Source organism: Phyllopteryx taeniolatus, chromosome 10 (genome assembly GCF_024500385.1).
Source record: "Phyllopteryx taeniolatus isolate TA_2022b chromosome 10, UOR_Ptae_1.2, whole genome shotgun sequence".
NCBI classification, from domain to species: Eukaryota; Metazoa; Chordata; class Actinopteri; order Syngnathiformes; family Syngnathidae; genus Phyllopteryx; species Phyllopteryx taeniolatus.
Window position 1 is genome coordinate 24,962,372 of NC_084511.1, and position 26,285 is coordinate 24,988,656.

The window sequence follows — 26,285 nt, forward strand, 5'->3', positions numbered from 1 at the left end:
TTTGCATTCCCGTCATCCTTGGTCTAATTTATAGATTTATAGATCGGACAAGCGATAAGGCAATCAATACACTAGCTCACCTCTGTTGGTCCATAAGCATGATCTTATTTTGGCGGGGTTAATCTGGGGGTCATCTAGGAAAGCAAACCGCCATGACCTGTCACACTTTTGTTCATCAGACAACCCAAGTTTGAATGGAAAACAACTGGACTTCTTAGTTGTTGCAGACATTTCCTCCTTTAATCCATAAGGCTTCTGCAGTTCTATTTGTGAGAGTCAAGGGTGAAAGGTCATCAGTCACTAAAAAGATGTCCAGTTGCCTTCGATTCGTACACGTTTCCATAAGTAGGTTTGCCTGTGGTATCTCAGTCGTAAATGCAACAGGTATTACAAAAGATGAGGACAAAGTAGAGCATGCGTTAATGAGAAAACTATTTGAATTTGATATATGCAAATAAATCATTCCGCTCTTTGTAACTTCAGGAAAAACAAGTCACGAAAATGTGCCTGTGTAGACGCTCAGTGGTCCTCGTCTTGCAGTTAAATGATTCATGACCTGGATGACCTGATGTTGTTCATGTCATCAACCCGCAGCATACACAGGGAGTCTGCTAACTTGTTTTCTACGTTTGATTTGGTGACGTATGCAATGTTCGTGAGGGTAGTTAAGTGGGGGATATTGCCAAAAATGGCAGCCCCTTGAGATTGATGACTTATGTTTAATTCTTAATCTACGAACGCAATATTAACCAGAATACCGTGTTTTGATTAGTGGTGGCACATACAACATACACTTGCAAATAAAATTGTGGGTTTACTTCCTCTTTAAGGCTTATACAAATAAACTTGACAACATTTTTACCCTAATCCAAAATGATTCTTTAGTTGGGATGTTTTGGATTTAAGGTAAAATTTGTCTTCATCAACCAATTGCTTTCCATTCAGACACATTTCCAATCCATTCCCAAAACCTTTGTCGATAAGAAAACGCATATATATATATATATATATTTATTTTTTTTTTTCATTATGTTCAGGGGCAAAGACATCCAAAACTCCAAATTCTGCTGGATATTTCAAAAATAATCCAGAACCATTTCGGTTGTTTGTTTAACTTCTTGTGGTCCGCTAATTGCGGAACCATATCTGAGCAGCCTCATATGGAGAAACCCAGAGCAACTCCAAGAAGCACTCTGTGTCTAAAATAATCTTTCGGGGCTATGAGACTAAATGAGACCATGTGACCATCTGTTACTTCCTTCTACCCACAGACAGGTTTCCCCCCCCCCCCCGTATAAGCCTCTCAGCTCACAAAGCATTGTCTCGCGTAAACATATGGCAGGATCTAAGCACCTTATTAGTGTACATTTCCACTGGACAAATCACATTAACCACCAAGAAGGTGCAATTGCCATACTTTGCGAACAGGAGGGGGTACAAATACACGTGTTAATGGCGATTAAGCGATCTGTTTTCTGATGGCTGCAGCTGCTATGACAGCACACGGTGCCGGGGGGGGCCACGCAGAGGGATGCAGAGTGTTGATTCGGAAGAAACGGAGGCTACCAACTCCTGGGAAAGGCTGCGAGTTGCCCTGACTTGGCCAGCCTAAGCTGCGCTAATAAGGAGGTTTGGGTGTCTCTGCTGGTACAAGAGATAATCTGTCCCTTCAATATGCGACCGACTGATGTTTTCCGCGAGGAAAAAAAAGTTGAGCCAAGATGCAAACAGGAAGGCTGAGATGTTCAAACAACCGGATTCATTAAAAGGCTGACTCAGGGGAGATGGATGCTCGTGTAAATTTTACAAGATGGCCCATCTGGGGGTTGACGTTTAAGGCTAAACGGTTAATTACGCTTTATGGACTGCGGCCCGATTGTGCTCTTAAGGGCCGGCGTAAATAAAATGACTCGAGAGAACATTGGCCGCAGACGAGGCTAAATTGACATTTTTCCGCTTCTGAGAACCTGTTGCCTTGCGACAAAGCTTCTTTTAATGTGACCCCGTCCACAGCAACCCTCGGTGAATGGCCTCAGCTGGGTTCAGGCTGAGATGTCCCCACTGCCAAACACCACAAACAGAGTAAACACAAGCTTTCTCACAAGCTCAGCAAAGAAAAAAAAAACACATATCTGCAAACGTTGAGAGATAATATTTCTAATAGGCAACATCAATCAAATTAAATTAGACTTGGTATTTAATTGATTGAGTGATTGCTTTTGCCTGAACTTCTCCAGATGCTGTGGAGATTTAGTGGTTTGGATGCTAGCAAGGAAAGAGTATCAAAATCCCAAGATTTTAAGGCTTGTGGTAAAATTTAATGAAGTGATTTTACTTTTGTGTTATGACAAAGGCGCTGTTATTCACGGTGTTGTAGAATATCTGGGAAGTAGAAATACTGATCATTTAGTCAGTCCCTTTTTAGCATTTCAAAGCACAGTAGCACCACAAGATCACATACGCTGTAGCTAAACTGTTCAAAATACCCATTACCATACAAATAAACGCGTCTTGTAACTTTTGGCTAGCTATCAAAAGTACTAGCTGTGATGAAATTAGCATAGCAAGAACGTGACGTGCCTGCCGGGAGAGAAAACATCATAAAAGGTGCACCCAGCCAAGGTTGACACACACAAACCACCTTTTAAAACCTTTTTCGTACACTGCCCAAAGCTGTTTCCATAACAACAGAACACGTATCGAGGAGTAACCACATATATCTGATTAGGAATGACTTGCAAACGTGTCCATGTGCACTAGTTAGCTTCTTTGCTAGCATGGCGGCTAGCAAAAGAAAGTAGAGTAATTGTGACAGAAAGAAAATGACATTAAAAGAAAAGACATGCTTTCATGATGATTAGAATGCATTTTAAATTGTTGGATGGGTTTGAGTGGTTTTTGGAAGCTGTAATTAGTGGTGTCCGCAATTGAGATGTTATTGACAAATACAATAATTATTTAGCTTAATAATGGACGAAGAGACAATTTATGCCATTGTAAGGTTGGTTGGTTAGCTAATGAGTTTGTGGTCGTATTTCCTTGTTCTCATTTATCACGGACGTAAGACATTGACTTGTTTCTCGGAAGAAAATTGATTGAACAAGAAAGATCAAGGAAAGTCCTAAAACTGGTCACTCTGTTTTTGTTTAACACATCTTTGGTCGCCCCAGAGAGAGGTCCGAATATTTCAGCCACAGCTTAAAGAAAACGCAATGCACGTAAACAAAGACTGAGAATATAAAAACATGAGCTTTCTGCGTGACCATATCCACCATAATGGCCATGGGTTTAAAGATTTACTCGAGCTTCTCTTTAATAAATGTGCCCGAATGTGGTCAGGGCATGTTAGTGTGTCCAGAGGACGTTCTCACCACCACACACAGACTGACAAAAATTCTCTCAAGGAGCTCAGAAAACAACATCATTTAACTCATTTCCAAACCTTTTTATGGCTTTAACCGAGTCCGTGTAGTTTATGTGTACAGTAATGTTATTTTTGTAGCAGTAGGATTCAGGTATATCATTAATTTTCCAGTATTTTTGCATTTTGTCCTCAGTTGATGCCAGATCTGGGCAATAAAATGTAGTCGTTCACTTAGGAATGTGGCAAACAGCTTTTCCCTTAAACTAGGGATGTCAAACTCATTTTCGTTGCGGGCCTCATTGTAGTTATGATTTTCCTCAGAGGGCCGTTCTGACTGAAACCATAAATGTAAATGTAAATCACCAAATCATATGATTTACATTTACAAATGCTTGCAACGTGTTATTAAAAGTGAAGAGCATTTGCAATTTGGGAACAGATTTTAGCAAGAAAAATGAAGTAGGCACCCACATGATTTTCTTTAGCGGGCCACAAAAAAAAGACGTGGCGGGCCGGATCTGGCCCCCGGCCCTTGAGTTTGAAACCTGTGCCTTAAACAAAGAAGGGCAAATGCTCCGCTTGTGATCTCTCTACACTAGAGGTTCAAAACGTGATACTCGGGATTCCGCAAGCCATAGCTTGGGGTCCTCAAATTAATAGCAACAAATGATGTTCTTTCACTTAAAAAGGTCCGCGGACCCAAACGGTTGGAGAAGGACTCCCTTTAAAAGAGACTGAGTGAGGGCCACGTTTCACTTGCTCAATGATGATATTTGGTTATTTTACGCAGAGATCCTGCAAAATTGTTGTATTGCAGCAAACGTGCGTGATTTCACACAACGATGGGCCGATTGTGGCATCCCGCAATGGGACAACTCAATTGTGGGAAAAGTGGACGTCAGATGTTAAACTTCACAACAGGCCGCAGCCTGTTTTTCCCCGTGATTCCGGGGAAAAATGCTAACGTCATCGAGAGCCAGTGCACCGGCCCTGTGAGGTTGAATATCAAAATTTGATCAGTGAAAGAAACATTCCCATTGCAAATATATTTGAAGTTACATTGGCCAGCAATGATTCTGAAGGCCCTGGGCCACAGAGGTTTAAATCAGAAGATGGAATAGTACCACGACGACTTGAAGGGACACAGAAAAAAAAAAAGCAGAAACATATTTCAGGAGAGGTTATAGCACAACTTGGGACTGAAATTTCCATCCAGTCGTAGTCGTAGGCGCTGATATGTTGTCTGACACGCTCGTTTGTCTTTCTCTGGTACCACTGAGGGGAAGATAACGGCGGCCTTTGCAATGTCAAATGCGGTTGTGAATGAGACGCGAAGACACGTCTGCAGCGTGCACCTTTTCAGCCCGTTGCGTCAAATCGTGCCTGGGAGAAGCATTTCCCTCCGTCGTCTCGGGGCCCCAGGCCTCAAAAATGTGAGAAAACATTGCTGGATAATTTAGACTGGGCTCTTGATTATGGGTTTTTTTGATATTTTGATATTCTAACCCAAATCCTTTCTCTCTCTCTCTCTTTCTCTCTCTGCCTCTCACCAACATTGTACTGAAAATGTCTTGTCAAAATATTTTGGAAGCGCTGTCAAGGGCTCTATATATGGAATCCATGTGAACAGTACAAAAAAGCCGTCCAGCACTAAATTAGTATGTTCACTCGTCGGGCAGCTCTGTCCATGTGGCACAAACTTCTAAACACAATTTTCTAGCGAGTGAACGCCTAAATATAACATGAAGAACCCGTGGGGGCACAGACTTCCATGTAAGTCTGTGTATCATGAGAAAAATTGATAAAAAGGTGCAGAAACAATATTAATTATGGATAGACAAAAGTATAAATCGCATTGGACTGGGCAGCAGCCCTTGCACTGCTGCCTTGTCAGAATGTAGCTTTGTCCAGGACTTTCTGTATTGGTTTTCTGTCACTTTCTACAACGTCCCCAAAAAGCCAAAGAAAAAGCTATACCCACATGCAGAACCAATCCATTGATGCTCGATAAACTGAGTTGGGTCAATTGATTATCAGATGTCTCGTGTCATGTCTCAGATGTCATACAATCTGAAATTTGGCCAAGACACATCAGTTCTGCAAAGCATCAATTAGTGTTTAGTTTTTTTCTTGAGCATTTTTTTTTTTTTTTTTTTTTAAATACAAAACATATTCCAAAAGAAGGACCAACCTCAACAGGAGATGAACATATGTGAAGTAAGCGGACTGTGAGTTCAGCATCAAGTTAAAGTAGACAGGTCTGTATTTTGCCGGAAAGTGATGTACGAGTGTGGCTAATTTACAATAATACGGCTCCCTTTTCGGCCCATGACTTGAAAGCCGGGTTGGCGGAAGAACCGTCATTTTCAAGCGACGGTTGTAGTCCGACTGCCGGACAACACAAGACGCAATCACATGTCAAAGCCAGAAGGAAAGCAGAGCTTCTGATAACTGGCATATACAAGTTACCGATAAGGAAGCTGGAAATATTTTTGCTGCTCAGCGCACTGGCTCCGCCCCTGGTCATCATGGCAACGAAAGACACCTTCGGAATGTTGTAAAATGTGAAAAAAAATTGAAAAGTGGAAAAAAAAAAATGCATAATGTCTCCTTTAAAGATAGCAGCACTGGTTTATTGTTTTTACGTCTTATTAATAACAAGTTGTTACTCTTATGTGGCTGTTAATAAAATGTGAATTAAAAACATTGCTTGAACTGTTAATAAGGGTTTTATGATAGCGGCAGTCGTGCCCCAGGTTTTTTCCATTTCCCTTCACGATATCTTCTATTTATGGGTTGTCACCAATTTGAAGCATCGTACGGAGAGAAGGAATGTGATAAAATGGGTTTCACTAACAGAAAGACATGATTAAAAACAGCCTTTTCAAAGAGCAAAAATAAAAGTTTATCTTTTGTCCTTTCCAATTTATGGTGTCGTAGCAAGGTCGTTCAAATTTAGACCCCAGCAACTGTCCATCAACAGCCTTAGCAAAGACTTTGTTCATAAGCCAAACTCATTCAACTGTCCCAGGCAGCCTCTGCATAGTCCAAAATACAGCGTATGTCCAGGAATGATACAGAACCACCCATAGATCATCACAACTATGCTGGAGTGGCTGGGGGTGGGTAAACATATACTTAGCCGGGACACCGTGTGATTTGGGTGCAACAAGGCAACACATGTACTCATTTAACTGCACATTAACTGCCCTCCGAGCAATAACAACTTAAGCTTTTATCTGAATAAAACAAGCCCTACCGCCGTATCCAAATAAACCCGAGATGCTATTCAGTCAAAGCCACTCAATGGATTTCAAGGGACCAGATCGTAAAAAACACCCACGAGTTTGCAAGCTAAAAACTCCCCAATGTTTAGCTTATCGGGCCACACAAAACAAGAACTGCGCACACCATGAAATCAAAATATTTGTTGACTGCACAAAAGTTTATTATAAGTATTATATTTCCCAGTTTGTTTTTTCTTGGGTGAGCTGGAAATATGTTATTAAACTCCAACAGCAACCATTTAGGGACAGCAAACCAGATAAACCCAGTCAGGTGGAAAAAAATACATTTAAAAAAAAAAGTAAATAAAAATGTGGTGCAGTTGCAGAAATGAGTACTCTATTCTGGAACTGAAATACCATCTCGTGAAAGAAAATCACCCTTTACGCCAGGCCTCGTAGCTAAGAACCTCAGAATTCTGCCTTACCCGAGTCGGTGGCTGTGATCAGCAGGACATATTTCCCTTGAGCCTCGCGGTCCAGAGTCTGAGTCAGACTCAGTTGACCGCTGGATGACAAGCTGAAGGCGCCTTCGTCGTTGCCGCCGCTGAGCATGTAGCTGAGCTGACCGTGGGCGCCTTCGTCGTCGTCCTTGGCGACAACCTGAAACAAATGGGGAAAGCTGTAACTTCCATATCTGTATGCCTTTGTATACCAGAACAGTTTTTCTGTGCAAAAGAGAAGTTTGATATTGAGTGGCCCCCCACTCTTCGCGGGGCATAGGGAGATTGTATTCGCACTGTGGTTATTTGTAATTGTGGTGGATATTGAGCTAGGGTTGGACAGCACTAGGTCTGAGGGCATAAAAACAACAACAACAACAGAGATCTATAACAGTATAAAAGAGTATATGACATACGAGTCATAGATGGTGTTTTCAAAAGCGCTCCATCATAAAAGCAGCGTGAGAGAGTGTTAGTGAATTGTCCAGCCATCAAGCTATTTTCTATACCGCTAGTCCTCAATAGGGTTGAGTCTGAGTCTCACCCGTAAAGGAAAAGAAAAGGGTGATTTTCAGTCTATTCCATCTGACTTGAGGTGAGAGGTCGTGTAAAGTCCAAACAGCCATTCACACCGACAATTTTGAGTCTTCAGTCAACCTAACATGCATGTTTTTGAAATGTAGGCGTACCCAGGGAAAACCCACACAAGCACAGAGAGAAGCCTGAGCCGAGTTTCAAACCCAGGACCTCTTGACTTTGAGGCAGAAATGCTAACCACTACCTACTGTACTTATTGGGAATCTGCAGTCATCACACTGACGTGATAGAGTTAGCTGTGAGCAACAACCGCCAAAAAGGTTAATTTCATCACAGTGGTACTATGAAGGTAATTGTTGAGGGCAGGAAGTTCATTACTGATTCCATTTGCCCATTTGTCGATTTTCTATGGGAATCAGCAAAAAGGGGGAAAAAAACATACTTGCTGATTCCCAACTGAGTCGAGAGGGAATGGACTCTGGAAATTAGTCGTTCTCCTCCATTTTTATATACGGCTCATTTAAATCACCATGGTGGTCATGAATGTAATGACTTCTGTGGTGCATTCAAGCCAAGCCGCATATTTTGGTGGAATCCCGCGGAGCCCAAATTGTGCAGGACAAATTGCAGTCTTCCATCATTAAATCATCGGTTTAGTCATTTTTTTTCTCATGACGTGGTTAGAAGAAACACCACCATGTCAGTGGAAGCGACACCGCTTACATACCTGCACTTATTGAGTTTGTTACAAGAAATCAGTTTAGGGCATTATCTCATTTGAGGTCTCAGGACTGTCATTCAGAAATACAGCAATCTACTCACTCAGACAACCTGTTTGTGAATGTTATTGATGTTCGAACATCTTAAATAAGTCAACCACTTGACAAAAGAACTAAATAAGTCACCTGCAGGATGTTTCTCGGTAGCTCCTCAAAGTTCTCCTGAACATTGACTGTGTAAGGAGAGAGCTCAAACACAGGCGAGCAGTCATTGATGTCAAGCAACACGATGTTGACCGTCGCGCGGTCAACCCTGGGACTGCTTCCACGGTCAGACGCTTGGACAACCAGCGAGTAAGACGACTGGACTTCGCGGTCCAGCTGCTTGGCCACCGAGAGCATCCCTGTAACCAAATCCATTCTGAAATCTCCATTGGTATTTCCCCCTGAGATAGAGAAGCGAATTTGCCCGTTGGTGCCTTCATCTGCGTCAGTGGCAAACACCTGGATGATGTCTGTCCCAGTCAATGTGTTCTCCTCAATCTCAATGTCATAGATATTTTGGGAGAAGCTTGGCGTGTTGTCATTGACGTCCAGAACCACCATGGTCACATCCATGCTGGAGGACAGCGGCGGCTCGCCTTTATCGGTGGCGACAACTGTCAGAGTGTAGTTGGCGAGCTCCTCTCGGTCCAGTTCTCCAATCAACCGGACATCCCCGTCTATGGTATCAATTCTGAACTTGTTACTAAAGGGTCCCTTGAGAGAATATTCGACGTAGCTGTTGGGCCCACTGTCAGCATCCGTAGCCTGGGCGGTGAACACTGCCGTATCTACTGGTGTGTTCTCCTGGATGTACGTCATCATTTGTGAGGTAAACGTCGGCGGGCAGTCGTTGACATCTAAGAGGATGACTGACACCTGGGCGGTGCTGGTGAAGCGTGTCATCGGAAACGGAGCCAGGTCGTTGACCGTGATCACCAGGTTGTAGAAGGACTGCGACTCCCGGTCCAAGGCCTTCCTGGTTTGCAGGACCCCCTCTTTGGTTATGACAAAGTGGTCCTGTGGATCGCCTGATGCGATTTTGTAGAGGAGCTCTGCATTGGGACCTGTAAGACACGTCATGGGTCGACCAATTAGAAGATTAGGCGGGACAAAAAATGTATGGCAATGTATCATATACTGTATGGTAAGGTAATTAAAAATATCGATCATTGCTGTCCAATGTTGTGCAAGTATGTACACTTTTTACCCACTAGCCTTAGAAGGGATTCTGTGAAGATAGTGCAGATACAGTACAGATTTTACAGATGAAATGAACTCTTGTCCGACTCTATGAGCTCTATTTTCGTAGACGGCGCATCTGCAGAGGAGCGCAAAAAGGGGCGTAACCTAATTTTCATGCAAACGCAAGGCTCGCTGCCCGTGTTTGCCAATTTGGCACACCGGTCTGCAACAAGCTGGCCGCTTCGGCCCAACGAGGGTGTGTCCTTTGACATGCGCCCAGCACAGTGACAATTTGGTGGCAGAAAGCTGGTCTGAACTTGGACCATGTCTAACTTTCTGTGCACGCTGGACCGCTGGTCTAACGCAATTTTGGTTCATTTCATCAGGGCACAGGCAGACAGATTCTGAGTTCAACCGACATGTGTGGTGGATGTCAGATATATTCCAATCCTAATATGTGAACAGCGAGCATTAAACTCTCTGAATCATTGTAGAAATCAATTGAACACATTACAATGATTATCATCGTTATTTTACTTGCCCTTGACTTGCCCATGACTTGGCAGCTTGGCTGGGCCAAGATCCGCCACTTTCTAATGATGACCGGACTATGCTGTCTGAAAAGACTATGTCGTTGGTGATGGTCACTATTGGTGATGAAGTGCTGCCTTCGCGAGTGAAAATACAGATGATGCTTTCACTGTCTTTATTGGGGCTCACTTTTTTTCTTCAGACTCCGGGCTAAGTCGCAGCCGCTCGCTAGTTACAACACCCTAGCGCTGAAAGTTAAAACTCTAATAAAAGTTAAAGTCTCATAAAAAGCCCCATAATATACATGCAAACATTCTTGGGTCATTTTCTAGTAAATTATGTTGACATGGCAACTTCCAAATCTCACACAAAGAGCATACATGACAAAAAATAGCTTGCGAAGCTTGGAAGGGAAGTGAATGTCTGCGTCCTGAAAAAATAGCGAAGACCAGGAAACCACTGATTGTTTTCAGTCTGCAGACGTGAGACAAGGTTGTTTTTGACATGCTGTTTTTTCCTGTTTGCAAACAAAAAATTCACTTTTTCGACAACGGTTCCAAAGACCTACGACTCTTAGGTCAATGCTTTGTCATTCAACTGTTTCTTAATGAGCCAAGCTAGGTAATACTACACTACAGGAAAATATATAAGTTCTGACTGTAAAACCACCTGTTGAACTGTAACCACATACGACCTACAGTACAGTACATAATGGTCCAGTGTAACAGATATGCTACCAAAGAATACCTGACTTGGATGGACATGTAACATCTGGTCTTAAATGCTTTCTGCCTGTTATGTTTAATTGAGTTTGTACGTAGCTCCAAGGCCTAAATTTGGAGAATCAACTAAACCTGGTCACGAGATTTAAATTGGAGGAAACCAACGCAGGAGCAAGAAGACCTTGAATTACAAATGAGCTCGATAAATACATTGTTCACGATTGTGGAAGATTGAACATTTTCCCCGGCGTCCATTGTTTCAGATGACATTCTTAGATATGCTAAACCTGCTTAAATGGATTATCTGGAATCCATTTCCACAAATTGTTGTATGAACCCGCCGCTCTTGTCTCTGAAAAGTGGAAGATGCAATCTTGGGCGCACGGCAGGCCACTATCGAAAGACAAACATGTCAAAGTGCTTCTGAATGCAGTTTTCACAATAGAAACATTAGTTATTCGCCCGCACAATGCTTGACCAAATTGATTCGGGGGTCGTAAAATAATTTACAATAAATTATTATCTTGTATCTTTTTTGTTTTGTTTTTGAAGTGCATACCTACTGTATATATGAGAACCGGCGTGCCAATGAAACAAACTTACCCTATTTTGGTTCTGAGCCAATTAAAAACTGATTTGATTGTGACGTATCATTACGTAAGTCTGACATCCCTGCTCCCATGAAGATGTTTTTTTTAGAAAAAAAAAAGTATTTGCGTAAAGTCCTAATTTTTTCAAGAACAAAATATTTTTTTAAATAGTTGTATACAAGAGAATAAAGACACAATACTATGTGAATAATATATTTTTGAAATTCACGTGTTATAATAGGACTTTCTCTTCTGTTATATTTAATATCATAATTTTACGCCTTAATCTTAGAAAGATATACGCTATATCACGACAAACTTCGTCTTTGTCCTTGTAAACATTACTTTTTTTCTGAAAATCTACAACTTTATTTTCATTAAGATTACAACTTGCTTCTCAAAGAAAAATAAAATTTGTTATCGTAACTTTACAATTTAGAAGAAATAGGCTCTTTTTTATGGAATTTACACATGGCAATCAATTTTAATTGCCCTTTGGTTTACGAGGGGGTCCTTGGAAAAAATTTGCCCCGTAATGAGTCCAAGAATCCAAAATGTTTGAGAAGCCCCGATCGAAACTTGACATCAGAGAGCTTTTGTAGAACTGGAGGGATTGAAATGATCTTAAATTGAGCATGGAAAGCATCTGCACCTTCCCACACTCGGGGAGAGCGTATTTACAGTACACAACTAATCCCTCATCAAAGGCATGAGTGGCACTTCCATCTGAGTTCAGGCCACGCTGTCCACAGACAAAGGGGGGCCGTGTCAAAGGGCAGGGCTTAGGAAGTGCTAACAATGGCGGTGTTTTATTTGGACAGTGGGAACGGGCAGCTATACGTTTATGAGATTGCGGCGAGGAGGCTGGGAGGAGGACTGGACGGCGTATTCCCTGGGAATTTAGGTCACAACCAGTGCATTAAAAGGCTCGCATGTAGCGGTAATTACAGCGGGCTTGGCAAAAGCTACTACCTGATCTCACTCTTAATCACATGGTGAGCACGTTGTATTTTAGAAGTTATTTGATGCGTGACTTGAGGTTAGACTGCCATGATATATGATGCATGCATGAGATGGAATATGAGGTTGTATACAGCCAGAAGATGACTATAGTGGGAGGGTTGATGGTTATTAGTTCGGCAAGACAAAGTTTACAATATGAGCTTAGTTGTTGATCAGATTTGGACACATTAATATTTGTCATATCAGTCATACTTTCAATTTCCCATTGGAACATTTGTTAAGAATATCACATGTCTGCCATTACCAAAGAATGGCTGGATGTCCTGCGGTGTTTGTTTGGGCACCAAGTATGCTTTTTTTTTTTTTTTTTTTAAATACCGCAAACATCGAGATTCCTGGATCCCGTCATCCCTCCCGAAGACACATGGTCTAAACCGCAGGTCAACTTCGAATAGGCCAGATAAAGAGCTTGTGGAAGGCAGGGAAGGCTATTTGGCCCATACCAAAATACTAATCACACATTCCAATACGGAAAATAGATGGATGGAGATATATATATACAGTGTATATATATATATATATATATATATATATATATAAAACAACAAAAAAAAATCACCTCTCGCTATGAAATACTATGATCATGACTATATCATCAAGTAGCAGGACACATACCTAATGTTGTGTAGAGAGAGTGTGTTACTATTCAGTAGCTGTAAGTGTTTAATACTGTATGTACGTAAATTAGGGATGTGCTGTGTCAGTATGTCTTGTATGTTTAATGTATGTGTGTTAATTCTTGTCCATGTACATACCATCATCTGCATCACTGGCACTGACAGTAACAATGCTGGATCCAGGCGGCAGGCTTTCCAAAACCGATGTGCTGTACGCGGTGGTGTTAAACATGGGCGCGTTGTCGTTCACGTCCAGGACATTGAAATACACCCGAACGGTGCTGGCCTGCCCCCCGCCATCCAACGCTTTGGCTGTCAGGATGTAGTAATGCTGATTCTCGTAGTCCAGCGGCCGTGTCACGTTGAAAACACCGGTGACCGGGTTCAGCAGGAACGTCTCATCGTCATCGTCGTCCTCGAGTGAATATGTGACCTCGCCGTTCACCCCTGAGTCAGAGTCGCTGGCCAGGATCGCCGCCACAATGGAGCCTGCGAGACATTCGGTGACACAAAAAAATCCTTTGAGGATTCGCTTTTCACTGTCAATGCGATTAAATGAAAAGCCAGCGGGAGGTTATCTCTGCAAGGTTCTCTATGACTATCGATGACTCACTCGAGGCTCAAAAAGAAATGGACATTTTTTTAACTCAAACACCTTGAAAGACTCCCCGTCATTTGTGACATTGATAAATACAATTTACCATTTATAATAGTACAATACTAGGCTGGCTTTTCAATACTATGATCATGGAAAATCACTTTCACTGACTGTATATCATTCATTTTCTGTACAGCTTGTCTTCATAGGATAGCGGGTGAGCTGGAGCCTGACTTTGGCGCAAGAGTTTGAGTACACCCTGGACTGGTCAGCAGTCAATCGCAGGGCACATATAGACAAACCAACGTCCACTATGAGGAGTCGTCAATGAACCTAACATGCGTGTTTGTGGGAGGTGGGAGGAAGCTCAAGTACCAGAAAAAAAACCATGCAAGCATGTGAGTCATAAAAACTCCAGTAGCTGAGATTCCAACCACTGACCTCAGAACTACTAGGCAGATGTGCTAACCACTAGTCCTCTGTGCTGCTATGGCTTTCACTTGTGTTCTACCATCAAGTATCTTTATCTACGATACTTGGTCACGAGTACTAAGTATCAAACCTGCAACCTTCAGTTGGTAGACGACCACTCTACCATTCATCTATTGATGAGGCAGGATAAGGGGCAACTGTGGGTTCAGTATCTTGCGCAATTATACTTGGTCTGACAATTGAAATGGCAACATTTGGGTTCAGAGTCAAACACTTTACCGCCCCAAGTATGAGACACCAGAAAAAGTCCCTACCTGGTGACGTATCTTCGGGGATGTCGAACGAGTACGTAGGCCGCGAGAACTTGGGCGTGTGGTCGTTGACGTCCTCGACGGTGATGTTGAGCCTCATGTCGGACGACTGCTTCCCGTCGTCGGCTCGTACCAGCAGGGAGTAACTGGAGCGGCGTTCCCGGTCAAGCTTCTTGGTGGCGATCAGGTCGCCGGACTCGGGGTCGATCCGGAAACTGTCATCGGCACCGCTGATGATGGTGTATGTCACCAGAGCGTTTGGGCCCTTGAGGTAGAGAGAAATAACAAGTGATGAGTTCACAGTTATTGTAAATTTTCTATTTCTTATTCAGTTCAGAGTTGTCAGGAACCTGGAGGGTATCCTAGTTGACTAGGCGTAAGGCAGATTGCACCACAAATTGGTTGCCAGTCGCAGAGTGTACATAGAACAAAAACTGTTGAGGTTAGTTAGTTAGGTTAGGTCAGTGCATCTTTCTGAATCAGGAGGAAGAACTTAATGAAACAAGTTTTTAATCTTGGCCTTTACAGCATTGGACTTTGTTGAACTTGGTCTCAAGTGTGACTTCTACGGCCACAGAGAGGTAAAACGTGACAACTAATAAAATGATTGATTGATTGGTGATCAACGTGTCTCTCTATCTTGCAGGAAATCTGATGACTTTGGTACTCATGTTAACGTGGGGCAGCTCTAGGTCAAAGTGCGACTGTTGACTTGTGTACCCGTAGAGTCATGGATAGGCTATGATAGAGATTTGAGCGAACTTCTTGTACGCCGCTTTGTAATATTTAAACCGCAGCAAAATCCATCCTTTCAGGAAGGACTTTCTATGTTTGAAGGTTCGCTGAGTTCCTGGTATAAAGCAGCTAATAGCTTTACTAGTACAAGCAGCACAGCACGTGCCAGCCACTATTGCAGTCATGGCGCGAGGCTTTGGAACCGGAGAGGAGGCCCTGAATGCGTGAAAGAGCGCGATGACAGAAGCCTGATGTTCAGGTTTGTGCCGGCGACAATAGGAGATCAGACGACTGTCTCCCCTTGAGTTTTTTTTATGCGTTAAATAAAAAAGCGACATCAAAAAGCGGCTGTCATTCAGCGGATGAGGCGAGGGCTCTGGTTACACTGCTTAAAAGCCAAGCGAGAAGTCTCTTTCAGTTGTGTCTGGGGAGGTTTGTGGGGTGCTTTTTGATCCTGCCCGCACAATGGGAAGGCTTATGTTGAAATAAGTGTATTAACATATTTACAAGCTGTTGCCTGATGACAATGGTATTCACACAAGTATGTGGCCTCTGAATGTATTGTAGCTATGCTGTTCTATTGGTATGTGTACTAGTGGGTGTTAGTGTAGGAGAGCAAGAGAAGGGGGAAGCAAGTGTTTTGAAAGTTTAGCACAAGTTCTGGTGGCTACAATAAGGAAACCAATTTTAACCGACTGAGAGCGGCAAGAAAACAGAGCGTCCAAGTAAGTGGAGACTTCATCTTGCCGCCCTTTGTCGTAACAATAAACCCTTAAAGTCAAACTAGGCTGACGAGTTCAAACATGCCAGCCAGTCTTGCAAGTTACTGCAGTCGGTCACAATTCACGACAAGTTCTTATCTTGAATTTTTATTGAATGCTTGACCTTGTCTCATTGCATTAGCAGAGACTCCTTCAGAGGTCTAGGTGCAGTAAAACCAAAAAGTAAGAAGGCAGCCGGCGCGAGGCTGTACTCATCTAAAACCCCCGCTGTCATCAATCAGTGACTCTCACTCTGGCAATCCCATCAGCCACCTGGGCTTCAGTCCGGAAACTAAAGCTCATTGGTTTGCCAATTAATTTTCACGGCAGGCGGGCCACGACGTTTTGCAAAAATGACCTGGAAAAAAAATATCATCAATTCTTCTCAGTAATCTTTTTAGCAAAGTATGTGATTAAGATCTTACACACTAACAGCGCTCTTATTCTTGACCTTGACTCAAGCCTACTTTACAGCCCTCGATAGACACATCATTGGGAAGGGGAGGCGAGGGAGTGAGGGGTTAACCAATTAAACAGCAGGCTTCCAGGACGCGCAGAAGGAAACTCATTTAGCAGACCGAAGGCTTCAGGAAAAACTCGGCAACGAAGACGTTTGAAAAACTACGTGCTGACACCCGTCACCTGTTTCTATTTGACGGGGTGGCGATCCAGGAAAAAAGAGGTAGCCGTAGCCTTGTCTTGAATTGGTTTCCAGGCCTTGCGTAATTCAGCCAAGATGGCGGCGATGTTGACGCGCCAGAGAGGGCAAAGGGAACGATGCATTCAGGAAAACTGGGAGGAAGGAGACAGTACACTAAACCCCCAACCACCGAAAGCAATTAAAGCTCCCTGTAAAAATATTTAGAATTCCCTATATTAACCATAAATATACCACATACTATGACCCCAAAACACCTTAATATCATTTCAAACTCATCTTACGACATTAACCTTGAAAAGAAACGGCTTACAGATCATTATTATTATTATTATTTTTTAATGCACTAGAAGTGCACCTGTACGTGTGCATGCGGCAGACTCTGTACCTTCTGCTAACAACCCAGGCTAAACTTAGCTCCTCCCCAACAGTCGAGATGAATCGATTCAACATATTTCCTTGACACCATTACTACTTTGCTATTAGCCTGGGATTTGGTGCCATCTTATGGCAAAAGGCGGCCCCATACTGCAAGTCAGGGGCAGTGTTAGCGTCCTGTGCAAGCCTGGCAGTGTGGGCTGGCATAACCACGGTCTCCCTCCTTGACATACTGCAACTTCGAAATAACATGAACATTTTCTTACAGGGTTATACAATAAGTATCTATCATTTTTTTAACGTTTTTTTTTTTTTTTATAAAGAAAAGTAACAGTATATTTTAAAGTCCAGAATAGTATAGAATATAGTACAGAATGTAAAGATATTAACTGGTTTTATCGAGTGTAATCAAGCACACACAACATTCGGACTTTCAGTGCACTTTTCTTCATCGGAAATGTTTAATTTCCTTAACCGAAGCTCCCTACTGCTCATCTGCATTGACCAACTCCTGGCATTTGCGTAATAGTTGTGGCACACTTCCTTGGGCAGGCAGTCGAGAGAAGCCTTGAAAAGTATCAATGGACAAACCAGCTGTTGGCTTTTTAATGCCTTCGCGTCAGCTACAAGAAGGCTTCATAAGCTCCCAGTCGGTGATGTTCATTTTGACGCACCGTGGCAGCAACCCGTCCTGGAGCACCTGCTGTTGTAATTTGTCCTCATTAAAAATGCACATGTGAAATTTTCCACGGGAGTTAAGAAATCGAATAAAAAGTGTCAGTCAAATGAGGTGACAAAGGTTTTCAAAAGAGCTTTAACCTGTAATGGTCCAAGGGCTTAAACACTGATTTAAATTCAACCTTTTTGGGGTGAAAACAAGCCCAGCCAGACAGAATTTTACTACACCGTTAGGTCTGGGTTGTGATGTCTGCATGCAGCTTGTCAGCTGGTCAACAGCTTGGCCTCAAAGGGGAATCTTCCGATCTGTTCCCAGTGTCAGTGCAACTTAGGTTTCCTGCGCAAGGATGTGGGCAAAGAACTTGGCTGGTGTATACAGCAACTTTCACTTCTTAGCAACCTTTTTACAAAACATCTCCAGTATACAGTGTGTAGGCTTTCATTTTCAATTCAGCGCTTGGTAAATGGGTTTTTTTTGTTTGTTTTTTTTTAACAAATGACAAAAAATAGCTCGTGGGCCACAGCTCAGACTACCATCCCCTTAAATCCTCATAAGGAAAAAGTGAGCATAATTCCAATTCCATATGCCTTTCGAGATTAAAGCCCAAATGATGTCCCTAAAATCCAGCATTCGCCCCTGCCCTCGAACATGCCACGGGCTCTAAAATTTACAACGGTATGTAGTCTCCCCCGAAAAAAAATGCCCATAAGTGCGACTTTATGACTTTCCTCACATGACGCGGGGGCGAGGCCAACAGCTGCGATCAAAGTTGTACGGCCTCGTCATTTAAAGTCGAGACCACTTCGGGTCTTTGTGATATCAATGACCCGCTGGATTTAATGTTCATATTGTGACTAAGCAGCTAATGACGGAAAACCAGTCCCTCACTTAAAGGGGAGACCGGTGATGTAATCCAAAACCAATGACTTCTCTTCTCGGGAGGCACGGCAGCTTGAGAAAAACATCTTGGTTTTAGAAATTTGAGGCTCCAGAAAATGTGTTTATTAACGAAGGTTGAGGAATTACTTTACTGTCAGGCTCAAGTTATAAAAAAATATCTGACACTGTTAATGGGTTTGAAATTGCTGTTAAAATTGTTATTTTAATCAGGCTACTCGTGATTGACTTAACTATAGAGAGATTTTGATAAATGGCTAGTTTAGCGATTAAATTCTGAATGAAATATTTTAGCTCTGAGGGCACCTGGGGAGGTTCTGCTGCCTGAGAAAAATACAGAAAAACATTTAGTTGTTAAAGCTGCTTACTCAACATCGAGGCTCCAGAAAATAAGTTTGTTGACAATAATAGTGTCTTTAGCGCACAGAGGTTAGATATTAACTATGCAGCGATTTTAACAGATAACTACTATATTCTGACAATTGTTGAAATGTACCTTTAAATGTAAAAAAAAAAGGCCCACAATGGTGTTTTTTTTTTTTTTTTTTAATTTTGGTCTCACACTAAAACTATCTACTTTGAAGTTTCCTTGTTATGAGTTCAAAACAGTAGTTTCATTTATTTTATTTTTTTTTTAGTACGGCTGATTTTAAATTGGCCTTTAAATGTTTAAAAATCCTATAAGGAACACACATTTTAAATAATATTGTGGGGGGGGGGGTTTCTTCTTTTTTTCTTTTTCGGGCACACAAGTGACGTAATGCAGGGGGGATTAGCGGTAGGGCGGGACACATTCCTGCGGGACCTCTCAGATAACGTTAAAAAAAAAGAAAAAACGTGCGAGACATCAGAACAATTTCCAAGTGCAGATGTCGGTGCTGTGTTTTAGGGGATTATGCGCGAGTGGGTCAATGTGTTGGTATGCTTGAGCAAACGAGAGTTGGTAATCTGCCTCGGTCAGGCGTAACAAAGGTCATGGGCTAATTTTAGCCCTGCCGAGCTAGCGTCTGTCGCGACCGGTAATCCCGCTTTGTTTTGCGAGAGTGGCACGACACGAGTGGATCGCTTAGGTGTGAAGAAGCCACTCATGTCGATACACGAAGGCTGGATTTGCGCCGCATGGTTCAAGTGACACAAATCTGGTAGCTCTTACGTCGGGATTTTGGTTAGCGAGCTAACAAGTGCATAGCATTATTTTACAAATAATACGTGTGCATTACTTACCTTGGAGCAGGCAAAAGTTTGAGAAAATTCAATTTCACATATGAGGTTGTAACGTGAGAAAATGTTTATTACAACCACAGACGTACATGTATACGACTGGAGTTTGGTGGGGTTTTTTATCCATACAAATCTGAAAAAAATGTGGTGGGCAAAAATATTCAGTCCCCCTATACTCTAATACCCCTTCATAAAATCACGCCTGTGTTAGCTCGTCTGATGGTATGCAAAAGCTAAATTAGCCACAGTCCGAACGGAAGCAATTTAACCCAGCGACCAGGGTTCTAGTGGCTTTACTAGTATCTGTATACAAATAGTTGGCACTCCAGAGAGCCAACTATTTGTATACAGGCAATTAAAAAGTCACTTTTTCCCTGATCTGTCCCCTTTCACGATAGCCAAATATGTAGCTATCAAAGCTTGTTGGAAAATTATAGAATTTCATCGGAACTCAATTTGGTTCCAAAAACCCAGTAGCATCCAGTGTATTGCCGTTGCTACAGTATGAGACAAAAATTCAGACTCTGTTCCGAATCCAAATCTGGGCGCAGTGGTGTGCTAAACAGGTGCAAAAACACTGCGAGGCCTAACAGAAACTTGGGGAGCCGTTACCTCGTCTGCATCCGTGGCTGTTAGCTGCATTATCCTGAAGCCGTCCCCCACGTTCTCTTCGATGGTTACATCCAGGATGTCGTTGGGGAAAACAGGCGGATTGTCGTTGACGTCCTGCAGTGTGATCTCCACCTGTGGCGGGGGAAGGACCACCAAGGTTGCAGTTAAAGCCAAGCTAAAATGGACCTGATGTAGATAGGAGTAAACGCATTGCACACTGTTATGCGGCTACCGAAAATAAAGCCGTAGCTCTGGATCATTTGTGAACATTGCTATGTTTCCTTCCGCTACAGAAAATCGACTCCCGATACCACATGAATCGCGACGTTTTCTGCCTCTGTAAGCGATATTATCGCGCATACTATTCCTGGTGCAAAACACTAGTCGACCTGTCTCAAAGTGGAACTTTGCGAACCACGATGTGGGTTTCAGCACGACCTCCTGCACCCCACGGGGCTGCATAGAAAACATGCATTACGCTACTACCAAAGTAAAGAGCTGCTTCACTCCGGTGTCTGAGAAACCAAAATAAACACACATCACGGGAGACTGCAGACCCCACACCCCCCCCCCCCCCCCCTGTGGATAAACTTTGAGCCATGTGCAGAGATTTGTTACGCTAATCGAAATTTAATGAACCGTTTGCTCATTGTTTATGGAAATGATGCAATGTGCCTCATTTGATGCAAGACAACGCTTTGGTAAACCATACATTGCATTCCCCACCAAATAGAATTAGATGGCTGTCCCTTTCCACACTTTCATCACCTACAACGCTGCTGACAATTCTTGCTGCTGTTCACGTCTGCATATTTTGCATGCGTCACATGGAATTATTTTTTACATAGTTAATCATGTATCGTGGCCAATGCACTACTGATCGTGTACTTTTTTGCTCCATAAAATGCTGCTGACTGTTGCTGCTGTTCACATTCACATCTGCATATATAGTAAACATAATATAGTAATCTGGATAGATATTGTTGTTCATGTGCAGTATAGTTCTCAAGACACCCAGTAGTATATTTTTTGGCAACATAAAATGCTGCTGACTATTCTTGCTGCTGTTCATTTTCTCTCATTTGTATTGATTTTTATACAATTTACCACAATAACTTCTGCTCAGTGTTATTGCCTGATGTTGCAGATATGTACATAGATAATTAGGTCTTTTTTTTTGTATTCTATGATGTTATTATTCTTTTGTGCGACTACTATTCACTTTGCTGTTGCAAAACTTCAATTTCCCCATTTCGGGACTGATAAAGGCTTATTGTACTGTGTGTACGTGCATATCATTTGTTCCTAAACACAGCCGATAGTTGTGCAAGGACGAGTTCCTACACAAGCTAAGCTAATGTCTTAAAAAAACCCTCAGAGACGGCGTGAGTGAGACGTTTATGGTTTCAGATGTTTGTGGCCGTATTACATTTCCGCAACTCAAACTCCGATTCCCCCCGCCGCCTCGCACACTAACCCCAATATGCATTTTAAAGTCAGTAAACACGCTTTTGAATCGTAACCGACATTTTTTCTTGGCGTTCCCAGTTTATTTGCCTCGACGAATACGGAGAATGATTATGATTAGGGATTCTTATTTCATGACTAACCCCCTACCACCAAAAAAAATACAAACAGGCAAAACTATGTTTGAGTCGGAATACAAATGGGAAATGGGGGGGATCGAGAGGTCATCCGATGTCAACAACAATGGCTTTGTTTTTTGTCAAGCGTTTCCTGCTGAATGCGGCGAAGACACAAAGAGTCTCAAGGACGTGGTTGTATATGATTTGTGGCCAGGAATGCTACACTTCATTCTGCATTCTTTGACACACTCACGCAACAACAATAGCAATAGCAAGTGATCCATTCTGAACAGCTGTCCCAATCTGCCTTTTGGGAAAGAGCAGTAAAGATTACACGCAAAGTCAAAACTACGGCAAAACGAAAATTCATTCTCAAAGTATCCAGTATTCCTCATTTTGGGCAGCATAGTGTCCTAGCAGGTCAGCCACACAGTTCTGAGGGTCTGGGTTCGAATCCCGGCTTCAGCCTTCATTTGTGGAGTTTATATGTACTCTGGCCTCCTTCCACATCCTATTTATTCAGGTTCATTGACGACGACATGAATGTGATTGTGAACGTTTGTTTGCCCTCCGATTGACTGGCGAAATGTCAACCCCGCCCGTGTCTCGCCGAGGCTGCTGTCCACTTATTACACAGACTCTTGGCTCCGCAGTGTCGTAATAATTGCAGAAGAATGAGAGGCCTCTTGGCCCAGAAGTCGGGCAAACGCGCCACTATGACAGCGACTCTCCACTCAACTCGAGCTGAGGGAACGGGGGATAAGTCAACAAACAATGAATATTTATTTCCCACTCGGTGTGTCAGTGTATGTGCGTGCGTGTGTGTGTCCCCTTGATGTGTAAATAATGCACGGCCCACTCGTGAGGACTCAACTAATTAGGTTAGAAGCACTGTTTTGGGAAATAATTACAGCTACATTTAAAAAAAATTGTTTTTTTTTTGGGCAGTTTGCATTACCCACGCCGGTGAGGGGGGGAATATTTCAAAGCACTCTCGGGGGAACATTTGTTGATTTGTGAGATAAAAAGAAAGGCCAAGCGTAAGGAGGTGTATTGTAGCTCGTAGAGTAGCGTAGTATTAGGGCAGGTAAAAGCCATTAGTTTACAGGCTTAATGATTGTGTTTCATGCAACCCCTGTTTCAAATTGCAGACTTGTATTATTGATGCGTTAGTATGAATGATTCACGGGTCAAGCGGTTCCCTTACACTCTCCATTATGTCTTATGCATTTCCCAAAAGGTGATAAAGTGGGCATCTCGCACACAAAGGAATGGTAAATGAAATGCAGTTTTTGCAATTTGTTCAAATTGTTAAGCACTTTTTCCCCATAGGAAAAATTGGAAAAAGAACTCTGGCCACCATAAATCCTGTATTAAGTGGACAGGCAGTAACATTATTACCTGTCAAAAGTACTGCGATGACCCACATATTCGCGGTTCACTACATTTCCCTTTGCTGTCTGTTTTTCAAACCCACTTTAAAACCAATTTTTGTTCCTTGGCGTTCAACACAGCACGGAATTTGAGCCCTTATTTTATGTCTATTTTTTTTATGCTCAATCGTTTTCGTTCAACTGCTTGATTTTTATTTGCAGTATTTGCAGCATTTTTGCTTTACGATGTCGTAAATAAGTGTTTTTTAAATAAAATTGAGTTGAGTTGAATTCACAAAAAGAAATCCACTTTTATTTCCCTGTGGAATGTATTAACTGAATTTTTTTATTTTTTATTTTTTTTTATTTTTTGTGCTCTTTCTGAAACACCCTAAGATGCCTCAAAGTCCTTGCTAAATTGAACTTGTGTCGAGGAAGAATGGTGAAGTGACACATCTCAACAGAGAGGCCTCGCCTGAGTGGAGTGCATGGTGGGTTTCCTCCCACATCCCAAAAACATGCATGTTAGGTTGATTGGAGATTAAATTGCCCGTAGGTGTGATTGTGAGTGCAAATGGTTGTTTGTTTTGTGTGCCCTGCAATTGGCTGGCGACCGGTTCAGGGTGTACCCTGCCTCCCGCCCGAAGATAGCTGGGATAGGCTCCGGCACACCCGTGACCCTAGTGAGGAGAAGCGGTCAAGGAAATGGATGGATGGAAAATTCAGCTTACTTATTTCGTCTGCTAACGTTACATCTTTTCTGAACACCCATTGTTCATTCATTTAATGTTCACAGAACTCAAGTATCACAAGTTTTGTGTGACTTCACCGCCCCCCCCCCCCCCCCAAAAAAAATTGTTAGCCCTTGGGGCGTGGTTCATTAACACAATTTTGTCTAGCATTGAGATTTAAAGTCAATTAAATGTGTCTTTCCTGCTTACATTAATAAGTAACCCCCGCTATATTGTGGTTCACACTTTGCCGTCGCTCTATATCACAATTTTGTTTGGGGGCAAATGTCGTTGCAGTTGTTACTCTACTTTTTTAGAATGTATAATATTTTTGTGTTGTTCATTGCTCTTGGTCACAGTAAATATTTTATACGTTTAAATGTGTCTGTATTGTTTTAAAAGTGTGTTTAAAGACCTTAAAATTTTTAAATGTCGTAAATGCCATTAAAAAAACATGCCCAGGGTGTATTTAAGTGGTATATTTCTATTTTGCGGATTTCACCTCTTGCAGGGGTCATCTGGAACGTAACCCCAGCAATGGAGGGGGGATTACTGAATTCCACACCACTATGAATCTACGAATATCGAGTTTTCTTGCTCTGACAAGTAGTAATCCCAGAAAGTCCAAAAATAGATTGGAATAGTAATGTAATATCGAGAGTTTTGACCACTTCGACCTCAACAACTCAAAGTTCCTTTTGGTTGCCAATATGTTGGGAGTTTCCAATGCTGATGGACGACATTCCACCAAGCTTAAAATGCCAGAACACGGAATATACCAAAATTAATATTCCGTTTTACCACTGCCACACGAGAGGAACGTTTTGGGAATCTTGGCTCCAGCTAGAGGCCAAAAAAAAAGGTAACTTGGAGCTCTTTTCCCCATCAAAGCTGCAAAACAGTGAAGGCTGTCATATGATTCTCAGTTGGAATGAGGCCTCTTTGAACTGTGGCTAAAAATGTGATACCTGGATGTGTCGGATAGGTTCCCCATTGGCTAAGCAGGAAGGAGCTATACTATTTGAGAGCATCCACATATTAAAACGATGGCTTTTAATAACGGATCGAGGTTGTGATTCCAATGCATGCTTCACTTCAGAAGGACGAATCTCCATGTGACAAGTTTTGTAAATTCCAATTCCTCATAAAAGCCAACTTTCAAAGAAAATCTCAATGGTAACAACGTTCTCTATAAAGCAGGGATGATATCGGGAAGATTAAAGTTCTTGTAAGAAGCAGTTGACAAGTCAAGGTCAAGAATTGAGGGAAGTTCTCATTCCACTTGGCCTCATAACATTGAAGGACCGACTTTGTGACTAGTAATTTGCATTGCTGGAACCTCATCTTTCAAATGCAGGTGGAAGTCCAGACATAACACTTCATTATCAAGCAAGAAGCTTGGATTGTACGCTTGGATTGTAAATCTTATCGTTCACCTGCTTCTGGGAATCCCCGCACATCCAGCTGTCTTATTTCATCACTCCCAACTTCCGACCCTGTCAGACTCCTTTTCGGTCAGAATTTCGATGTTAGTGTCCACTGACGACAATTACTTTTTCTACTGAGGGCGTCAAAAACTAGGCCACTGTCGTTAAATGAATAACGAGTTTGACCAAAATGTTCCCTTCAAACAACAGGAGGAAATTATTGGAGTGCATCAAGGATTCACTGATTGAATTTTCACTCACTGAGGCAGCTCTTCGTTACCATGGTCCGACATTAGGCCTTTTTGAGTGAGCCAAGTTATGGTAACCCTGTCAACCGGTATTGGCCCCATAGATTATTTCGTATTTAGTGTCTTTATACTGTAATATTTAAGGATTTAAGAAAATATTACACTTACTCTTAAGTTAGTTGTTTTGCATGTTATATATTGTGGTGTATATCCGGTGTCGGGACAGTATTATGTCAAATAATTAAAAAATTCAGAAGGGTTCTCTTACAGATACATTTTTGGAAAGAGGCAGCTCCCAAAAAAATTTACTTGGTTGGAGAGCTGAGAAGAAAAAAATAATAATAAAAAATAAAAAAATCGACTAACTTGGCTAAGTCGACTTCAAAAATAGGTTGACACAAAATTTCTGCCTCGAAGCTCCGCAGGGACAAAAAAAAAAAAGTTCCGCCCGGAACCCATGTTTCACACGGACATTTATTGCAGACGGACTCGGTGTTTCTTTACCAGAAACAACAAAGGGGCATCTGCACATGATTTTTAAGACACTGTTAGATGTGTACTGTACAAATAACACGTTAAGT

The 26,285-nt window shown here is 42.2% G+C and overlaps 1 protein-coding gene across 1 annotated transcript in view; it reads right to left on the reverse strand.

Moving 5' to 3' along the window:
- Positions 1-26,285, reverse strand: part of fat4 (FAT atypical cadherin 4) — a 106,648-nt gene that overhangs the window by 30,348 nt on the left and 50,015 nt on the right. Inside the window, 5 exon segments of the mRNA XM_061787143.1 lie at positions 7,077-7,251; positions 8,534-9,456; positions 13,196-13,546; positions 14,402-14,663; positions 20,340-20,471. Coding sequence (XP_061643127.1) covers positions 7,077-7,251; positions 8,534-9,456; positions 13,196-13,546; positions 14,402-14,663; positions 20,340-20,471 — 1,843 coding nt within the window.